The sequence below is a fragment of the Branchiostoma lanceolatum genome, chromosome 4 (genome assembly GCF_035083965.1).
Source record: "Branchiostoma lanceolatum isolate klBraLanc5 chromosome 4, klBraLanc5.hap2, whole genome shotgun sequence".
NCBI lineage: Eukaryota > Metazoa > Chordata > Leptocardii > Amphioxiformes > Branchiostomatidae > Branchiostoma > Branchiostoma lanceolatum.
In genome coordinates this window covers 30,706,472-30,728,466 of record NC_089725.1, presented here as the reverse complement: position 1 = coordinate 30,728,466, position 21,995 = coordinate 30,706,472, and the positions used below count along the sequence as shown (strand labels likewise).

The following is a 21,995-nucleotide window of genomic DNA, read 5'->3' as shown; positions in this document are numbered from 1 at the left end:
TTGTTCGGTATACCATACTCTGTGTGTTTAGTCCCTTTGTTAAACCTTCCTGACCACTTAGATTTCACAATAAAGACAACTTTTTTGTCAAACGTTTTATTTTTTTCACACGCTCGTATCAATTTCGGGATTCTCAGAGGATGTCATCCATATAATTGAACCAGCATGGCCTAACCAGACAAAAGGTCTTGCCGATTTATGGCAATTAGATCTTACCTTGAATACCTTCTTTTCTTGACTTATCATCACATTTAGCAGGGTACGTAATTATTATTCATGTGGTGGTAAATTCCTCGAAGGAGGTTTTGATGGCCCCGGTTCTCAAGTCTTGCGCCCGGGTGGTAAGAAAACCGTACACTGTTCTACCACCAAACGTTTGAAATTTTTATTCTAAATGCGAAGACATGTGGTGTATTGAATGTACCAATCTGCGAATCATGGGGATAGGCTCGTTTTGTAACAGCAATTGACGATGACAGTTCAACAATGCCGTTATATAATTACTTCAGGTACATTGTTGCAACATCACCTTTAAGACGGGGGTCTTGCCATATCACAATTACCAAAATATTAGTTTTACCATTAAGGTAAATAAAGCCACATCGTGACCTGTATCTAATTTGATTTGATATGATGTCTACCTCTGGAATATGCACACATTGTTGCATAAGCTTGCTTTAAACGACAACAGGACACTACTAGCCTTGGCAGCATTAGGCCACGCTGTGAGGTGTACATGATTTGATAATGGGCTATGTCGATGGCCAGAGGGGGCGCTTAGATTAAGTGGACTGCGCCAATTTGCGATAGGAAATTGCGCCAACTTTGTGCGAATTTTCCCTTGCGCTCACACTGACGTGCATCCGCGAATGAAATACGAGACTTCTACACAACAGTGTACATATTCTCAGTTTAGGCTCCAAATCAGATACAAGATAACTTTACATGGAATCACAGTGTTGCCACTAACTTAAAAACCAATGTACAGTGATAAGAATTCATCAATAAGAGATTGAGCCGCAATGTGCGTTTTCAGGTGACAAATTGGTACGTCGTTCGCAATTTGGCGCAAGTAGGCGCAGCCCAGTGAGACCCGCTGAACGGGTTGCGTTGAAGGGCAGAGGGGTTGCTAATTGAGGCGCATCGTAATCAGCGTGGGAAAATGTAACGGGTTATGTAATCTTCGATTAAGCAGTAGCCAGCGGGGTTGAAGGCCATCGTATCATTAATTGGCGTGGGAAAAGTATAACTGGTTGAGTAATCCCCAAGCAGATGTGCTGGTGGCAAAATCGGCGCACGACTTAGTCTTCTGTATCTCTATCGTATATATAGCCGGTATACCCGCCCTTTCGGCGTGACACTGAGCTTCGCAGGCACGCGGCGCAGCGGTTCTAGAAAAAGACGACTTTTTGAACACATCAGTCCTAGCAACCTCCTTGGTCCTAGGTTGATAACTCCGGTCGGTCGAAAGTTACGTGAAAGGTCTTGGCCGGCATTTTTGCTATCTGCTTGGTGATCACAAGTTATCCGGTAAAGGTAGAGCGGCCGACCTTAGACTGAGGACGAAGCATGGCGGTATTTAGGTAGCTGATAGCGGTACACTGGGTTCTTTTACGTGCAGAGGTTTGGTGCCCGGGGCTTCCCCATACACGAGGCCACCGGATTTACGTCACCGTCGGAAATGACGAACACAATCCCTCAAAACATGTCTGGACTATACCAAATGAACTAAGGGGGTGGCAATAACCAATGTTTACATTTGCAAAAGAATTATGTTGAGATTCACGGCACGTCTTCGACCACCCTGGATTCCATTGTTGTCGTTTGTTAGGCCTGTTTATGAAGATTAATGAATGAATGATATGAATGAATGAACTTTACCGCTCAACAATCACACATGGTACAATGTATGGCATTTAACCAACAATACTACAAGGCTAATCTACTTCATTAATAGATCCTGTCCGACAGGTATGGCATCACCCCGAACACCCGTTCGGGATTCATCGGGATAACTCGGCTATCTTCGTAAGTCAACTTCGGGTCGTTAATTGCGCATCGAAGCTCGACTTTATCAGGCCATTTCGGGGGATACTGACTAATAGAAATAGGCCAAACTAAACCCTCGTCATGTCCGTCTTTCCGCACACGGATTCTTTCTTCGACCATGATGTTGGTATTATTGAAGAGTCACAGAGGTTCCCAAGACCCCCATTACCTGCAGTAATTGACTAGAAATAATGACTGTGTCGCTGGCCTGAGGCGCATCTTGTTGGGATGCTCTTTTACGGGCAGAGGTTTGACGACTGAGGTTCATACATGGTAGCCTGAGTGTCATCCTGTTTCAGTTCCAGGCTCTAGGTACAGTCTGGAACTGAAACAGGATGACACTCAGGATACATACATGGGACCGCCGGGTTTACGTGGTCATCCGAAATGACGAATTCAGTCCCTTACAATACGTCCAAGCTAGAGCCCAGGGGAAGTTGCGGGATCGCTAACTGCTTATATACACATGGATATACACAGTGTCATTAATATTGTGGCGTTTTGCAAAGTCATCACTCTCGATTTGTTATACAAAACGTAGTTAATCCGCTCATTTGACGACGTCATATGTGGCAAAAAACACGTCGAGAGTCGAGAGCATTTCTTCGACCACGATGTTGATGCTATTTGGGAGTCGAAAGACCCCCGTTACATGTAGTAACTGACTGGAAATAATGACTGTGTCGCTGGCCTCAGGCGCATCTTATAGGGATGAAGAAACACGCAGTGCTCTTGTACGGACAGTTACCTGTTCTTTCTGCGCAGCGATTGACTCATCCATATGAAGCTATGGGGTAGTGCCTGGAGTCGCTCGGCAATGTGATTCGTACCTTTTTCCTATGCTTCTGATATAATGAGGGGTGGGTGGGTGTGTGTGTGGGAAGCTGTTAGCTTATCCTTCGACCCTTGTCTTGATCCGTATTATTACTCCCGTCACCCCTCCCCACCGACTCTTTCCTTTATGGGTCCTTTATCCCGATCGTATCTATCGGGTTACAAGGCTATGCGGGTGAGTCTGTCGCTTCTGCGCAGTGATCAGTCAGTTTTCGCCTTATATAGGTAGGGGATATGGATTAGCCAATCGCAGCGCATGGAAGATAGAGGTATGGCGCTTCAGGCTCCCACATACGTGGTGACCACCCGAAGTGACGAATGCAGTCCCTCACAATCTGTTCAATCTAGAGTCAACCCCGGAGAAGTAGTGCGATCACTAACTACTTGCACCACGGGGGTATACAAAGTAAGATATTGATATCACCAGGCGTGAAAAGGGATCACAATTTAAAATTTCATATCAATCCATTTATTTATTGATTTATTATTGATTGGTAAATTGATTGATGGATGGATGGATTAATTGATTTATGGATGGATGGATGGATGGATTAATTGATTTATGATGGATGGATGGATGGATGGATGGATTTATTGATGGATCGGTTTGTGATTGCTCGTTTGGTTGCTACCTTGTGTGATTGTAGTTCGATTGATGAATTGACCTATAAATCAATCTATTGAACGATTGCCAATACATTTACCGATTTATCTATTTATCTATTGATCGATTGATCGATTGATCGCTCTACATGAGGTTGGTTCAGAGAGCTGACATGCCCTGAAAGCAGCTTGGTGAAAGTAATGGGTCTAATGTCTTACACAAGAATGTGTTACATAATGCCTTACACAAGAACTTTCTACCTACTAAAGAAGTCGATTGCAGATGTTTCTTACATCTTGGGAGCTCTTACTGTAGGACCTCTACAATGTTTTTGTTAAGTTCTAGGCACACTCTTTAACGTTGGTGTCCATGGAGGTGAAGCACGTTGTGATGTGCCTTTGTAATGAGTGTAAATCCTTATGATTGCTACTAGACTAGATTTATGGTAGTGACCAGTAAATATGAACAACGAAAAACAATCGCTTCAGAACACATCAACCTATATTTCACACCTCTAGTCATTAACCACCACCCAACAAACAACCATCCAACCCGGCCATGTGCTGCAACTGTGATCCCAACGTCTGTAACACTAATTCCAATATAAGTTTTAAAACTGACCAATTAAATGTGAAGGAGATAAAGCTATAAAGTTACATGGCAGAAATGTAATGAATGGCAACACTTATACTTCCGAATTTATGAATTCATTATCTTACGTTTGATGGCAGCAAATGTGCATGCGGTATACGGATTACAAATAAGTTCAGAGAGTGTCTCTATAGTTGTATCTACCGCATAAGTTCCATTTCTTTTAAATAGCATTTTCGTATCTAGGATGTCTACAGTGCGGTCTCCATTTCAATGACGTCATGTGGAAGCAGTCGTAGTAGCCACCTTTCTATCCCATCTGGAGTTGGTCTTGTAGCTGGAACGTCGTGCCAACACGACCTCATCAGTCGGTACAGGTCCTCTGGACATTCCGGCGACCTCTCCATCCGTATTCCTTGCCTCAGAATCCCGACCATCTGAAGAAAATCCAGAGTAAAATCGGAATTGCTGACGTCGTCACGACAAGACACATTACGGAACTTCCCGGACCACAGTTGGTCTGCAGCAACTATAGCATTCAGGTGATGTAAAACAAGTATCGCCTGCAATTGACAATTGCTGTTTTCTGTGTAGAATGGTTTTGGGTTAGTTGTCCTGTCGTTCCAGCTTATTGTATGTCTAGCCGCAAACACGTCTCCAGTATCCGCCTCGGCTTCCACGTTCATGTCAAATCTGAACAGAAATTCTCGGGTGTCCTTACCGGTGGGGTTGATCGGAGTTTCACACGTCTCGTTATACACGGGAGGATAGCCCGAGACGTCGGTAACCTGTACCAACACACTCCTGACTTCTCGACGACGCCCAACACGAATCTTGATGGTGTATTCCGACTGTACTGACCAGTCCAGGGGGTTGGCGACCACAAGGGTGCACTCCTTAGTCAGAAGGAACCTGTCGTACGGATCTCCCTCCGTTTTCACACACGGAAATTCCGCTTTCTGTATGGCCGGCCAGTGTCGCACACCGACAACTTCTGTCCCGACTGTAACATTTTCAGGCACGGAAACGTTGAAGCTGCGCCCCTCCGCTAACCTGGCCCGACTGAAGACGACGTAGACACTAATCAGAAATGTTAGTATCAGGTGAACTGCCATGACGCGGCCGTCCTCTCACAGGGAGGTTACCAACAGTGGTAAATCGTGGAACTTACACAGGGACACTAGCAAACTACAAGTGCAAACAAGGAACTTCCGCATTTTACGTTTGTTTGGATATGCTTGGAATGACCTGGCATAAAATAAACCCCGGAGGGGGGCGGGGGATTCCACAGGTTTGTTTCCGGTTAGAAACCTATTCTTCCGCGACAGGGCCGGGCAGTGATGAAAGGGTATCGAGTGTCCAGGTTTGGGTTCATGTTTCTCATACTCTGCTGGGAAATGACATTAAATACTAACACGTCTGAAAAGCGGAGGCGGAAGGTTCATTGACGTTGTCATGGTCAACTACAAAGTACAAAATATATCTTAAAATTCTGCTGACTAGTGATTAACAAACATTGCCCTAAAAGCGCCTCCTTTCGAAACTTTTAACGTTAATTGTAATGATATGTTCGTTCGTTTGTAAATCTATGACTATGGTTTATAGAAACCACCCCATTGCATGGGAAAGAGACAATGCTCTTTAGTTACAGGACAGGACTGGACATTCATGACAAATAACCATTTCCCATGGTTTATTTTTCTTCATGTCAGCAAATGTGTATGCAGGTTTACGTGAGCTTGGAAATAAGTATGAGGGCGGTCTCCATAAATTTACCGAATAAACTGCGTTTCTTAAGTAGCAGAAGTGTAGACTGATGTGTTTCCACAGTACAAAAGCAGCATGGAAGAAAGCTTGTTTGTAGCAAGAGAGGCCGAATACAAGAGTGTTCCCTCCTACTAATACAACTTTAAGAATGCACGAATCACAGCTACATACAAATAAATATAACACACCATATGCAGTAAAAGTTAGTTTTATTTAGAACCTATTGAAATCTGAGTTTTTTTCAATCATCTTGTGAGCAATATACTGAGGAGATTTATTAACAACATCCGATAGAATTAAATAACATTAAAAGTATTGTTCATGACTGCCAAAACAATTCTGGCTTACAGCAAATTTTACATACAATTCAACCGTAAGCATTTCTGGGTTACAGCAAGTATTTAACCACAGTTCAATCATTAAGTTACATCATCTAGTTAGAAATATATCATGGAGTATGACACATCATATCTGAAATATCCAATAAAAAGCACAAAGTCCAAGTATTGTCCATGACTTAATCATCAAACTTCTGTGTTACAGCAAATCTTTAAAGACATTTCCGTCGGAAATTTACAGCGCAAACAGAATTTGAATACATTGATGGGACTGGACTAGATAGGTATCGCTTGGCAGTTTGTAGTGCCGGGTCTGCCTGAGTTGCATGCTACATGTCTGATTTCGAGCTGGAGATAGCCAGGGAGTATATTTTGCTGATTTGGAGACTGCAAGAGCAAAACCGTAGCACATATTCAGTCTGTGTTCCGACAGTTTATATATCATTTCCAGATATAGAATGTCTACAGTGCAGTCTCCATTTCAATGACGTCGTGTGGAAGCAGTTGCAGCAGCCTCTTTTCTATCCCATCTGGAGTCGGTCTTGTCGCTGGGACGTCGCGCCAACACGACCTCATCAGTCGGTACAGGTCCTCTGGACATCCCGGCGGCCTCTCGAGACGTACTCCTCGCTCCAGAATCCCTACCATCTGAAGAAAGTCCAGCTGAATCCTGCCATCATAGCACGGATCTTTTCCCAGCGTGGCGATCTCCCACAGCAGCACGCCGAAGGACCAGACGTCACTCTGACAGGTGTACTCGCCGGTCTCAATGGACTCCAGCGCCATCCACTTCAGCGGAAGGAGTTCGTCCACGCCTGGACGGTTGCATCGGACATACTGAGTAGTGGCATAGACATCTCTGGCCAGTCCAAAGTCAGCCAACTTGGCCACGTCATCGGCAGTGATCAGGACGTTCCGAGCGGCCACGTCGCGATGGGCGATTCTCAAGTGTTCCAGTTCTTGAAGAGCTCGTGATATGTGGACTGCGTATCCAAGAAGGTTTCCAAGTAGGTTTTCCTGACGGGTGTTCTTTATCCCCCGTAAGAAACCGAGCAGATCGCCTTTTGGGGCATATTCCAGAAGAATGTACTTCTCTGCAGACTTGGTGATGAGCCTCAAAAGACGAATAATGTTGGACTCACGGTGATCACCATTCTGTACCTGGTGCACAGCTACCAGTATGGCTGCTTCTCTGTAGAAGTCTCGGTAGGACTGGGAGTCCTCCACGCGAACTGTCTTGGCGGCCACGTCGAGCTCTCCTTCCGGTGCGCGCAGCTGTGCCCTTCTGACGAGCCCAAACATCCCTTCCCCTATCAAGGGACCAGGAGTAAGATGGTGGATCTTCTTCTCCCAACGTCTGAGCCAGCCCGGCTGTAGGCTCTGTGCTAGGTCGTGCTCCATTCTCTTCAGCTCACGCAAAACTTCGGCTTCGTGGCCTTCGTTTTTCACGACGCTACATGAAAATCCTGTCTTATAAAGTACGATTAGTACTACAATAACAACTAGGAGTATTGAGCCCAGGGGAACAAGGATTTCGATTAGGGAAGTAGTCTGAATAACGTGAAGTTTGTCACAGTTCCTCCCTCCCCACGGTGGCACACACGCACAGCTGCCGTCCACGTGGTGACAGGTGGCGTTGTTCTCACAGCTGAAAACCTGTCGGCACCTCCAACCGTACCTACTTTTGGGGCAGGGTCCGCTGCATTCCGATCCGTACCAGCCGGCCGTGCAGTTACACCTGCCGTCGTCAGGGCTACAGCTCGCCCCATTTTGACAGCCACAGGTCTTGGCACAATTATTGCCGTACGTGCCCTCCGGACATTGTGTCTGACACTTGGTTCCTGTCCATCCCGGCGGACACACACAACCAGCCCACCGGTCACAGCTGACACCATGTAGGCAATCACACACTTCATCACAGAGTTGACCTTTTCTATTCGGTGGACAGTTGACGTTTAAAACAACCGTTGCATAGAAGACATTTCCGCCTTTGTCTCTGGCCCGACACGTATAGTGACCATTGTCGTGTAACTGTGCATTGAAAACCTTGATGTCTAATTGATTTACACCTTCACTGGTGATCTTAGATGCATTTGGAAATCGAAACGACAGAGTTTGGACATCAATGTGGTACACGCGACAGTGAATCGTCACGTTGGTGGAAATGTAGATGGCCCAGGAATCGCTAGGTGTCGTCGATACAGCAATGTCAGGCTTAGGAATGTCACAGGCTACACCCTGCCAGCCGTGTTGACATCGACACGCCCCATTGAACCCGTGGCAGCGAGCGCCGTTCTTACAGATACAGTTGTTGCAGAGTAAGCCGTATTTTCCAACAGGACAGCCTTGCGGATGGATAGCTAAGTTTAACGACTGCACGTGTACAAGTCTTGTTGGGTTTGGACTTGATTTTGAGGACTCTATTCTGAAAGGTGTTCTAAACTGCGGAAATTGGCAGATAAAACGAACTGTGCTCTTAGCTGGGAAAGTCAAAGCTGCCATGAAGATAAATTCGACATTTAGAGAGCCTGTATATCGTTCCCTGACATACCTCCAAGCCGACTCACGCATCACTGTCGAAACACCCGTCATTGAAGAGAACAGGTGGAGAGTAAAATCGGAATTGCTGACGTCGTCACGACAAGAAACATTACGGAACTTCCCGGACCACAGTTGGTCTGCAGCAACTATATCATTCAGGTGATGTAAAACACGTATCGCCTGCAATTGACAATTGCTGTTTTCTGTGTAGAATGGTTTCGGGTTAGTTGTCCTGTCGTTCCAGCTTATTGTATGTCTAGTCGCAAACACGTCTCCAGTATCCGCCTCGGCTTCCACGTTTACGTCAATTTTGAACAGATATTCTCCAGTGTCCTTACCGGTGGGGTTGATCAGAGTTTCACACGTCTCGTTATACACGGGAGGATAGCCCGAGACGTCGGAAACCTGGATCGTCACACTCATGACTTCTCGTCGACGCCCGACGAGAATCTTGATGGTGAATTCCGACTGTACTGACCAGTCCAGGGGGGTGGCTACCACAAGGGTGCACTCCTTAGTCAGAAGGAACCTGCCGTACGGATCTCCCTCCGTTTTCACACACGGAAGTTCCGCTTTCTGTATGGCCGGCCAGTGTCGCACACCGACAACTTCTGTCCCGACTGTAACATTTTCAGGCACGGAAACGTTGAAGCTGCGCCCCTCCGCTAACCTGGCCCGACTGAAGACGACGTAGACACTAATCAGAAGTGTTAGTATCAGGTGAACTGCCATGACGCGGCCATTCTCTCACAGGGAGGTTACCAACAGTGGTAAATCGTGGAACTTACACAGGGACACTAGCGAACTACAAGTGAAAACAAGGAACGTCCGCATTTTACGTTTGTCTGGATATGCTTGGAATGACCTGGCATAAAATAAACCCCGGAGGGGGGCGGGGGATTCCACAGGTTTGTTAGAAACCTATTCTTCCGCGACAGGGCCGCGGCAGTGATGAAAGGGTATCGAGTGTCCAGGTTTGGGTTCATGTTTCTCATACTCTGCTGGGAAATGACATTAAATACTAACACGTCTGAAAAGCGGAGGCGGAAGGTTTATTGACGTTCTTACGGTCAACTACAAAGTACAAAATATATCTTAAAATTCTGCTGACTAGTGGTTAACAAACATTGCCCTAAAAGCGCCTCCTTTCGAAACTTTTAACGTTAATTGTAATGATATGTTCGTTCATTTGTAAATCTGTGACTATGGTTTATAGACACCACCCATTGCATAAGAAAGAGACAATGCTCTTTAGTTACAGGACAGGACTGGACATTCATAACAAACAACCATTTCCCTTTGTTCAAATTTCTTCATGTCAGCAAATGTGCATGCAATTTTACGTGAGCTTGGAAATAAGTATGTGGGCGGTCTTCATAAATTTACCGAATAAACTGCTTTTCTTAAGTAGCAGAAGTAGTAGACTGATTTGTTTCCACCGTACAAATGCAGCATGAAATAGAAGCTTGTTTGTAGCAAGAGAGGCTCAACTGCACAACTTTCTATTACAAGAGTGTTCCCTAAAACTTATATAACTTTAAGAATGCACGAATCACAGCTACATACATACAAATAAATATAACACACCATATGCAGTCAAAGTTCGTTTTATTTAGAATCTATTGAAATCTGAGTTTTTTTCAATCATCTTGTGAGCAATATACAAAGGAGATTTATGAACAACATCCGATAGAATCAAATTATATTAAAAGTATTGTTCATGACTGCCAAGACAATTCTGGGTTACAGCAAAGTTTACACACAATTCAACCGTAAGTATTTCTGGGTTACAGCAAGTGTGGATAACCACAGTTCAATCATTAAGTTACATCATCTAGTTAGAAATATATCATGGAGTATGACACATCATATCTGAAATATCCAATAAAATGTACAAAGTCCAAGAATTGTCCATGAAATGGTCTTTACACTTCTGTGTTGCAGCAAATCTTTAAAGACATTTCCGTCGGAAATTTACAGCGAAATCAGAATATAAATACATTGATGGGACTGGACTAGAAAGGTTGGCAGTTTGTAGTGCCGGGTGTGCCTGAGTTGCATGCTACATGTCTGATTTCGAGCTGGAGATAGCCAGGGAGTATATTTTGCTGATTTGGAGACTGCAAGAGCAAAACCGTAGCACATATTCAGTCTGCGTTCCAACAGTTTATATATCATTTCCAGATATAGAATGTCTACAGTGCAGTCTCCATCTCAATGACGTCGTGTGGGAGCAGTTGCAGCAGCCTCTTTTCTAATTCATCTGGAGTCGGTCTTGTACCTGGGACGTCGCGCCAACACGACCTCATCAGACGGTACAGGCCCTCTGGACATCCCGGCGGCCTCTCCATCCGTATTCCTTGTCTCAGAATTCCAACCAGCTGAAGAAAGTCCAGCTGAATCTTGCCATCATAGCACGGATCTTTCCCCAGCGTGGCGATCTCCCACAGCAGCACGCCGAAGGACCAGACGTCACTCTGACAGGTGTACTCGCCGGTCTCGATGGACTCCAGCGCCATCCACTTCAGCGGAAGGAATTCGTCAACGCCTTGACGGTTGGTTCGTACGTACTGAGTAGTGGCATAGACATCTCTGGCCAGTCCAAAGTCAGCCAACTTGGCCACGTCATCGGCAGTGATCAGGACATTGCGAGCGGCCACGTCGCGATGGGCGATTCTCAAGTGTTCCAGTTCTTGAAGAGCTCGTGATATGTGGACTGCGTATCCAAGAAGGTTTCCAAGTAGGTCTTTCTGACGGGCGTTCTTTATCCCACGTAAGAAACCAAGCAGATCGCCTTTTGGGGCATATTCCAGTAGAATGTACTTCTCCGCAGACTTGGTGATGAGCCCCAGAAGACGAATAATGTTGGACTCACGGCGATCACCATTCTGTACCTGGTGCACAGCTACCAGTATGGCTGCTTCTCTGTAAAAGTCTCGGTAGGACTGGGAGTCCTCCACGCGAACTGTCTTGGCGGCCACGTCGAGCTCCCCCTGAGGTGTGCGCAGTTGTGCCCTTCTGACGAGCCCAAACATCCCTTCCCCTATCAGCGGACCAGGAGTAAGATGGTGGATCTTCTTCTCCCAACGTCTGAGCCAGCCCGGCTGTAGGCTCTGCGCTAGGTCGTGCTCCATTCTCCTCAGTTCACGCAGAACTTCGGCTTCGTGGCCTTCATTTTTCACGACGCTACATGAAAATCCTGTCTTATAAAGTACGATTAGTACAACAGTAACAACTAGGAGTATTGAGCCCAGGGGAACCAGGATTTCGATAAGGGACGTAGTCTGAATAACGTGAAATTTGTCACAGTTCCTCCCTCCCCACGGTGGCACACACGCACAGCTGCCGTCCACGTGGTGACAGGTGGCGTTGTTCTCACAGCTGCAAACATGCCGGCACCGCCAACCGTACCTGCTTTTGGGACAGGGTCCGCCGCATTCCGATCCGTACCAGCCGGCCGTGCAGTTACACCTGCCGTCGTCAGGGCTACAGCTCGCCCCATTTTGGCAGCCACAGGTCTTGGCACAGTCTTTACCGGACGTGCCCTCCGGACATTGTGTCTGACACTTGGCTCCTGTCCATCCCGGCGGACACACACAACCAGCCCACCGGTCACAGCTGGCACCATGTAGGCAATCGCACACTTCATCACAGAGTTGACCTTTTCTATTCGGTGGACAGTTGACGTTTAAAAGAACCGTTGCATAGAATACATTTCCGCCTTTGTCTCTGGCCTGACACGAATAGTGACCATTGTCGTGTAACTGTGCATTGAAAACCTTGATGTCTAATTGATTTACACCTTCACTGGTGATCTTAGATGCATTTGGAAACCGAAACGACAGAGTTTGGACATCAATGTGGTACACGCGACAGTGAATCGTCACGTTGGTGGAAATGTAGATGGCCCAGGAATCGCTAGGTGTCGTCGATACTGCAATGTCAGGCTTAGGAATGTCACAGGCTACACCCTGCCAGCCGTGTTGACATCGACACGCCCCGTTGAACCCGTGGCAGCGAGCGCCGTTCTTACAGATACAGTTTTTATCGCAGAGTAAGCCGTATTTTCCAACAGGACAGCCTTGTGCATGGATAGCTAAGTTTAACGACTGCACGTGTACAAGTCTTGTTGGATTTGGACTTGATTTTGAGGACTCTATTCTGAAAGGTGTTCTAAACTGCGGAAATTGGCAGATAAAACGAACTGTGCTCTTAGCTGGGAAAGTCAAAGCTGCCATGAAGATAAAGTTGAGATTTTGAGAGCCTGTATATCGTTCCCTGACATACCTCCAAGCCGATTCACCCATCATCGAAACACCCGTCCATAAAGAGAACAGGTGGACAGTAAGATCGGAACTGCTGACGTCGTCACGACAAGACACATTACGGAACTTCCCGGACCACAGTTGGTCTGCAGCAACTATATCATTCAGGTGATGTAAAACACGTATCGCCTGCAATTGACAATTGCTGTTTTCTGTGTAGAATAGTTTCGGGTTAGTTGTCCTGTCGTTCCAGCTTATTGTATGTCTAGCCGCAAACACGTCTCCAGTATCCGCCTCGGCTTTAACGTTCACGTCAATTTTGAACAGACATTCTCCAGTGTCCTTACCGGTGGGGTTGATCGGAGTTTCACACGTCTCGTTATACACGGGAGGATAGCCCGAGACGTCGGAAACCTGGATCGTCACACTCATGACTTCTCGTCGACGCCCGACGAGAATCTTGATGGTGAATTCCGACTGTACTGACCAGTCCAGGGGGGTGGCTACCACAAGGGTGCACTCCTTAGTCAGAAGGAACCTGCCGTACGGATCTCCCTCCGTTTTCACACACGGAAGTTCCGCTTTCTGTATGGCCGGCCAGTGTCGCACACCGACAACTTCTGTCCCGACTGTAACATTTTCAGGCACGGAAACGTTGAAGCTGCGCCCCTCCGCTAACCTGGCCCGACTGAAGACGACGTAGACACTAATCAGAAGTGTTAGTATCAGGTGAACTGCCATGACGCGGCCGTTCTCTCACAGGGAGGTTACCGACAGTGGTAAATCGTGGAACTTACACAGGGACACTAGCGAACTACAAGTGCAAACAAGGAACTTCCGCATTTTACGTTTGTTTGGATATGCTTGGAATGACCTGGCATAAAATAAACCCCGGAGGGGGGCGGGGGATTCCACAGGTTTGTTTCCGGTTAGAAACCTATTCTTCCGCGACAGGGCCGCGGCAGTGATGAAAGGGTGTCGAGTGTCCAGGTTTGGGTTCATGTTTCTCATACTCTGCTGGGAAATGGCATTAAATACTAACACGTCTGAAAAGCGGAGGCGGAAGGTTTATTGACGTTCTTACGGTCAACTACAGAGTACAAAATATATCTTAAAATTCTGCTGACTAGTGATTAACTAACATTGCCCTAAAAGCGCCTCCTTTCGAAACTTTTAACGTTAATTGTAATGATATGTTCGTTCATTTGTAAATCTGTGACTATGGTTTATAGAAAACCGCCCCGTTGCATAAGAAAGAGACAATGCTCTTTAGTTACAGGACAGGACTGGACATTCATGACAAACAAACATGTCCCATGGTTCATATTTCTTCATGTCAGCAAATGTGCATGCAATTTTACGTGAGCTTGGAAATAAGTATGTTGACAGTCTTCATAAATTTACCGAATAAACTGCTTTTCTTAAGTAGCAGAAGTAGTAGACTGATTTGTTTCCACAGTACAAAAGCAGCATAAAATAAAAGCTTGTTTGTAGCAAGAGAGGCTGAGCAACTGCACAACTTTCTATTACAAGAGAGTTCCCTAAAACTTATATAACTTTAAGAATGCACGAATCACAGCTACATACATATCAATAAATATAACACACCATATGCAGTCAAAGTTCGTTTTATTTAGAATCTATTGAAATCTGAGTTTTTTTCAATCATCTTGTGAGCAATATACAAAGGAGATTTATGAACAACATCCGATAGAATCAAATTATATTAAAAGTATTGTTCATGACTGCCAAGACAATTCTGGGTTACAGCAAAGTTTACACACAATTCAACCGTAAGTATTTCTGGGTTACAGCAAGTGTGGATAACCACAGTTCAATCATTAAGTTACATCATCTAGTTAGAAATATATCATGGAGTATGACACATCATATCTGAAATATCCAATAAAATGTACAAAGTCCAAGAATTGTCCATGAAATGGTCTTTACACTTCTGTGTTGCAGCAAGTCTTTCAACACAATTCAATCGTAAATTTGCAGCGCATTAACAATTTGAATACATTGATGGGACTGGACTAGATAGGTGCCACTTAGTCCCGGTTGGCAGTTTGTAGTGCCGGAAGTGCCTGAGTTGCATGCTGCATGTCTGATTTCGAGCTGGAGATAGCGAGGGAGCCTATTTTGCTGATTTGGAGACTGCAAGAGCAAAACCGTAGAACATGTTCAGTCTGCGTTCCGACAGTTTATATATCATTTCCAGATATAGAATGTCTACAGTGCAGTCTCCATTTCAATGACGTCATGTGGAAGCAGTTGCAGCAGTCTCTTTTCTATCCCATCTGGAGTCGGTCTTGTAGCGGGAACGTCGCGCCAACACGACCTCATCAGTCGGTACAGGTCCTCTGGACATCCCGGCGGCCTCTCGAGACGTACTCCTCGCTCCAGAATCCCTACCATCTGAAGAAAGTCCAGCTGAATCCTCCCATCATAGCACGGGTCTTTCCCCAGCGTGGCGATCTCCCACAGCAGCACGCCGAAGGACCAGACGTCACTCTGACAGGTGTACTCGCCCGTCTCAATGGACTCTAGCGCCATCCACTTCAGCGGAAGAAATTCGTCCACGCCTTGACGGTTGGTTTTTACGTACTGAGTAGTGGCATAGACATCTCTGGCCAGTCCAAAGTCAGCCAACTTTGCCACGTCATCGGCAGTGATCAGGACATTACGAGCGGCCACGTCGCGATGGGTGATTCTTAAGTGTTCCAGTTTTTGAAGAGCTCGTGATATGTGGACTGCGTATCCAAGAAGGTTTCCAAGTAGGTCTTCCTGGCGGGTATTCTTTATTCCACGTAAGAAACCGAGCAGATCGCCTTTCGGCGCATATTCCAGAAGAATGTACTTCTCTGCAGACTTGGTGATGAGCCCCAGAAGACGAATAATGTTGGACTCACGGCGATCACCATTCTGTACCTGGTGCACAGCTACCAGTATGGCTGCTTCTCTGTAAAAGTCTCGGTAGGACTGGGAGTCCTCCACGCGAACTGTCTTGGCGGCCACGTCGAGCTCTCCCTCAGGTGTGAGCAGTTGTGCCCTTCTGACTTGCCCAAACATCCCTTCCCCTATCAGCGGACCAGGAGTAAGATGGTGGATCTTCTTCTCCCAACGTCTGAGCCAGCCCGGCTGTAGGCTCTGCGCTAGATCGTGCTCCATTCTCCTCAGTTCACGCAAAACTTCGGCTTCGTGGCCTTCATTTTTCACGACGCTACATGCAAATCCTGTCTTATAAAGTACGATTAGTACTACAGTAACAACTACGAGTATTGAACTCAAGGGAACAAGGATTTCTATCAGGGACGCAGTCTGAATGTCACAGTTCCTTCCTCCCCACGGTGGCACACACGCGCAGCTGCCGTCCACGTGGTGACAGGTGGCCTTGTTCTCACAACTGCAAACCTGACGGCACCGCCAACCGTACCTGCTTTTGGGACAGGGTCCGCCGCATTCCGATCCGTACCAGCCGGCCGTGCAGTTACACCTGCCGTCGTCAGGGCTACAGCTCGCCCCATGTTGACAGCCACAGGTCTTTGTGCAGCCTTTACCGTACATGCCCTCCGGACATTGTGTCTGACACCTGGTTTCCGCCCATCCCGGCGGACACACACAACCAGCCCACCGGTCACAGCTGGCACCATGTAGGCAATCACACACTTCATCACAGAGTTCGCCTTTTCTATTTGGTGGACAGTTGACATTCAACACAATTGTTGCATTGAAGACCTTTCCGCCTTTGTCTCTTGCCTGACACGTATAGTGACCATTGTCGTGTAACTGTGCGTTGAAAACCTTTAGGTCGAATTGATTTACTCCTTCACTCGTGATCTCAGATGCATTTGGAAAGCGGAACGACAAAGTTTGGACATCAATGTGGTACACACGGCAGTGAATCGTCACGTTGGGTGACATGTAGATGGCCCAGAAATCGCTAGGTGTCGTCGTTACTGCAATGTCAGGTTTAGGAATGTCGCAGGCTACACCTTGCCAGCCGTGTTGACATTTACATGCCCCGTTGAACCCGTGACAGCGGGCGCCATTCTTACAGATACAGTTTTTATCGCAGAGTAAGCCGTATTTTCCAGCAGGACAGCCTTGCGGATGGAGTTCTATGTTCAATGACTGCACATGTACAAGCCTTGTGGGGTTTGGGGGTGGGGTTATTCTGAACGGTTTTCCTAACTGCGGAAATTTGCAGACAAAATGAACCGTACTCTTTGCTGGGAATGTCAACGTTGACCTCAATATAGAATTGATGTAGCCTGAAAATAGTGGCCTGTAGTACCACGGAATTAGATCACCCATAAGCAGGTCAATGGAAATTTCGGAATTGCTAATGTCTGAACGACAAGCCATGTTACGGAACTTTCCAAACCACAGCTGCTCTGCAGCTGCTAAATCATTCAGGTTAGTTAAAAACAACAAAACCTTCAAGTGACAACTGCTGTTTTCTGTATAGGATATTGTAGAATTAGGTGTCCTGTCGTTCGGGCGCATGCTTATTGTCCTTCTACCAACAAACACGTCTCCAGTATCCGTCTCGGCTTCAAAGTTCACGTCAATTTTGAACAGATATTCTCTAGTGTCCTTACCGGTGGGGTTGATCGGAGTTTCACACGTCTCGTTATACACGGGAGGATAGCCCGAGACGTCGGTAACCTGTATCGACACACTACTGACTTCTCGACGATACCCGACGTGAAATTTGATGGTGTATTCCGACTGTACTGACCAGTCCAGGGGGTTGGCGACCACAAGGGTGCACTCGTTAGTCAGAAGGAACCTGCCGTACGGATCTCCCTCCGTTTTCACACACGGAAGTTTCTGCATGACCAGCCAGTGTCGCACACCGTCGACCTCTGTCCCGACTGTAACATTTTCAGGCACGGAAACGTTGAAGCTGCGCCCATCCGCTAACCTGGCCCGACTGAAGACGACGTAGACACTAATCAGAAGTGTCAGTATCAGTTTAACTGCCATGACGCGGCCGTCCTCTAACAGGGAAGTTACCGACAGTAGCAAACCGTGGAACTCATATAGGGACACGTCAAGTGCAAGCAAGGAACTTCCGCTGTAAAGCCAAATCCTTGAGCTGCCAAATATGTGAGAGGTCAGCTACTACACCTGAACACGACACTTTTGGGGAGATTCCAGTATACGTGAGAGGGGCACCTGTGTGGAGTAAGGGCTGAGAACAATGGGGGCAGGGAAAATTATTTTAGGTAGGATTAGCGTAAGGATTAGGGAAGGGGTTTTGGGCTAGATTTAGAGTTATGGTTAGGAATAGGTTTAGACATGTGGTTGAAACTCACCACGTCCCGCAAATATTTTGCACTTAGAGCACTCCTCTCAAGTATACTGGAATCCCCTTAAAAGTGTCGTGCTCAGGTGCAGTAGCTGACCTGTCGGTCACGTATTTGGCAAGGTCAGAAATTTCGCTTGACACCGAATTTCACGTCTGTTTGGATAGGCTTGGACTACCATGTATAACAAAAAGTCGGTGGGATGGATTCCACAGGCTTGTTTACGGTCACAAACCTATTCTTCCGCGACAGGGCCGCCATTGGCCGCGGCAGTGACGAAAGGGTATCGAGTGTCCAGGTTTGGGTTCATGTTTCTCATAATCTACTGGGAAAATGACATTGGATACTAACACCGCTGAAAAGTGGAGGCGGAAGGTTTATTGACGTTCTTACGGTCAACTACAAAGTACAAAATATATCTTGAAATTCTGCTTACTGGTGATTAAGTAACATTGCCCTAAAAGCGCCTCTTTCTAACCTTGTAGCACTTAAAGTTAATTGTAATGATGTGTTCATTTGTAAATCTGTGACTTTGGTTTATAGAAACCACTCTATTGCATGGGAAAGAGACAAAGCTCCATAGTTACAGAACTGGACATTCATGACGATCGACCATTTCCCATGGTTCATTTCCTTCATGTCAGCAAATGTGTATGCAGGTTAACGTGAGCTTGAAAATAAGTAAGTGACGGTCTCCATAAATTTAGCAAATAAACAGCATTTCTTAAGTAGCAAAAGTAGTAGACTGATTTGTTTCCACCGTTCAAAAGTAGCATGAAATAAAAGCTAGCCGCTTGTTTGTACCAAGAGAGGCTCAACTGCACAACTTTCTATTACAAGAGAGTTCCCTAAAACTTATAGAACTTTAAGAATGCACGAATTACAGCTACAAACATATAAATATAACACATCGCATGCAGTAAAAAATCATTTTATTTAGAACCTATTGAAATCTGAGTTTTTCATCAACTTGTGAACAATATACTAAGGGGAATTATTAACAACATCTGATAGAATTAAATTCCATTAAAAAGTATTGTTCATGACTGCCAAGACAATTCTGGGTTACAGCAAACTTTACACACACTTCAACCGTAAGCATTTCTGGGTTACAGCAAGTATTTAATCACAGTTCAATCATTAAGTTACCTTATCTAGTTAGAAATATATCATGGAGTATGATACATCATATCTGAAATATCCAAGAAAAAAGTACAAAGTCCAAGTATTGTCCATGACATTATCATTAAACTTCTGTTTTACAGCAAGTCTTTCAACACAATTCAGTCGGAAATTTACAGCGCATTCAGAATTTGGAAAAATTGATGAGAAGGGACTAGATAGGTGCCGCTTAGTCCCGGTTGGCCGTTTGTAGTGTCGGATGTACCTAAGTTGTATGCTGTATGTCTGACTTCGACCTGGAGATAGCCAGGGAGCGTACGTTGCTGATTTGATGACTGCCAGGGCAAAACCGTAGCACATGTTCAGTCTGCGTACCGACAGTTTATATGTCATTTCCAGATACAGAATGTCTACAGTGCAGTCTCCATTTCAATGACGTCATGTGGAAGCAGTTGCAACAGTCTATTTTCGGCTTCGTGGCCTTCGTTTTTCACGACGCTACATGCAAATCCTGTCTTGTAAAGCACGATTAGTACTACAATAACAACCAGGAGTATTGAGCCCAGGGGAACAAGGATTTCGATCAGCGATGTGGCCTGGGTGACGGCAGGTTTGTCACAGTTCCTCCCTCCCCACGGTGGCGCACACGCACAGCTGCCGTCCACGTGGTGACAGGTGGCGTTGTTCTCACAGCTGCAAACCTGTCGGCACCGCCAACCGTACCTGCTTTTTGGACAGGCTCCGTCGCAATTCCATCCGTACCAGCCGGCCGTGCAGTTACACCTGCCGTCGTCAAGGCTACAGCTCGCCCCATTTTGACAGCCGCAGGTCTTGGCACAGCCTTTACCGTACATGCCCTCCGGACATTGTGTCTGACACCTGGTTCCCGTCCATCCCGGCGGACACGCACAACCAGTCCACCGGTCACAGCTGGCCCCATGTAGGCAATCACACACTTCATCACAGAGTTCGCCTTTTCTATTTGGTGGACAGTTGACATTCAACATAATTGTTGCATTGAAGACCTTTCCGCCTTTGTCTCTTGCCTGACACGTATAGTGACCTTTGTCGTGTAACTGTGCGTTGAAAACCTTTGCGTTGAATTGATTTACTCCTTCACTTGTGATCTCAGATGTATTTGGAAACCGGAACGACAGAGTTTCGACATCAATGTGGTACACACGGCAGTAAATCGTCACATTGGATGACATGTAGATGGCCCGAGAATCGCTTAGTGTCGTCGTCAATGCAATGTCAGGTTTAGGAATGTCGCAGGCTACACCTTGCCAGCCGTGTTGACATTTACACGCCCCGTTGAACCCATGACAGCGGGCGCCATTCTTACAGATACAGTTTTTATCGCAGAGTAAGCCGTATTTTCCAGCAGGACAGCCTTGCGGATGGAGTTCTATGTTCAATGACTGCACATGTACAAGTCTTGTGGGGTTTGGGGGTGGGGTTATTCTGACTGGTTTTCCTAACTGAGGAACTTTGCAGACAAAACGAACTGTACTCTTTGCTGGGAAAGTAAAAATTGACTTCAATATAGAGTTGATGTAGACTGGAAATAGTGGCCTGTAGTACCACGGAATGGAATCACCCATGAGCAGGTTAATGGAAATGTCGGAATTGCTAATGTCTGAACGACAAGCCATGTTACGGAACTTTCCTAACCACAGCTGCTCTGCAGCTACTAAATACGTCAGGTTAGTTAAAAACAACAACACCTCCAAGTGACAACTGCTGTTTTCTGTATAGAATATTGTAGAATTAGGTGTCCTGTCGTTCGGCCGCATGCTTATTGTCTTTCTACCAACAAACACGTCTCCAGTATCCGTCTCGGCTTCAAAGTTCACGTCAATTTTGAACAGATATTCTCTAGTGTTCTTACCGGTTGGGTTGATCGGAGTTTCACACGTCTCGTTATACACGGGAGGATAGCCCGAGACGTCGGTAATCTGTATCGCCACGCTCGTAACTTCTCGACGACGCCCGACGTGAAATTTGATGGTGTATTCCGACTGCACTGACCAGTCCAGGGGGTTGGCGACCACAAGGGTGCACTCGTTAGTCAGAAGGAACCTGCCGTACGGATCTCCCTCCGTTTTCACACACGGAAGTTTCTGCATGGCCAGCCAGTGTCGCACACCGTCGACCTCTGTCCCGACTTCAGCATTTTCAGGCACGGAAACGTTGAAGCTGCGCCCCTCCGCTAACCTGGCCCGACTGAAGACGACGTAGACACTAATCAGAAGTGTCAGTAACAGTTTAACTGCCATGACGCGGCCGTCCTCTAACAGGGAAGTTACCGACAGTAGCAAACCGTGGAGCTCATATAGGGACACGTCAAGTGCAAACAAGGAACTTCCGCTGTAAAGCCAAATCCCTGAGCTGCCAAATATGTGAGAGGTCAGCAACTACACCTGAACACGACACTTCTGGGGAGATTCCAGTATACGTGTAAAGTAAGGGCTGAGATCGATGGGGGCAGGGAAAGTTTTTTAGGTAGGATTAGCGTAAGGATCAGGGAAGGGGTTTTGGGCTAGACTTAGAGTTATGGTTAGGAATA

General features: G+C 46.3%; 3 protein-coding genes across 3 annotated transcripts; all 3 read right to left on the bottom strand.

Annotated features, from left to right (window-relative positions):
- Window positions 1-6,047: 6,047 nt before the first annotated feature.
- On the bottom strand, window positions 6,048-18,295 carry LOC136432049 (uncharacterized). The gene is made up of 2 exons (XM_066423068.1): window positions 15,225-18,295; window positions 6,048-9,468 (listed from the first exon to the last, which is right to left on the bottom strand). The coding sequence occupies exons 1-2, from the start codon at window positions 17,979-17,981 to the stop codon at window positions 6,646-6,648; spliced, it is 5,580 nt and encodes a 1,859-aa protein (XP_066279165.1). The 5' UTR covers window positions 17,982-18,295; the 3' UTR covers window positions 6,048-6,645.
- On the bottom strand, window positions 10,562-13,888 carry LOC136433992 (uncharacterized). Its single transcript, XM_066426638.1, has one exon. It carries the CDS (start codon window positions 13,728-13,730, stop codon window positions 10,920-10,922), a length of 2,811 nt encoding a protein of 936 aa, XP_066282735.1. The 5' UTR covers window positions 13,731-13,888; the 3' UTR covers window positions 10,562-10,919.
- An 826-nt stretch (window positions 18,296-19,121) lies between the features above and the next one.
- On the bottom strand, window positions 19,122-21,811 carry LOC136433994 (uncharacterized). Its single transcript, XM_066426640.1, has one exon. It carries the CDS (start codon window positions 21,703-21,705, stop codon window positions 19,837-19,839), a length of 1,869 nt encoding a protein of 622 aa, XP_066282737.1. The 5' UTR covers window positions 21,706-21,811; the 3' UTR covers window positions 19,122-19,836.
- Window positions 21,812-21,995: the final 184 nt, after the last annotated feature.

Excerpts from the sequence above, each read along its gene's own strand:
- LOC136432049 (XM_066423068.1), bottom strand. The coding sequence starts at position 17,981 with ATGGCAGTTAAACTGATACTGACACTTCTGATTAGTGTCTACGTCGTC. Across the intron at positions 9,469-15,224 it reads TTGAAATGGAGACTGCACTG|AATGGCCGCGTCATGGCAGT; the intron begins TAGACATTCTAT and ends TCCCTGTGAGAG.
- LOC136433994 (XM_066426640.1), bottom strand. The coding sequence starts at position 21,705 with ATGGCAGTTAAACTGTTACTGACACTTCTGATTAGTGTCTACGTCGTC.
- LOC136433992 (XM_066426638.1), bottom strand. The coding sequence starts at position 13,730 with ATGGCAGTTCACCTGATACTAACACTTCTGATTAGTGTCTACGTCGTC.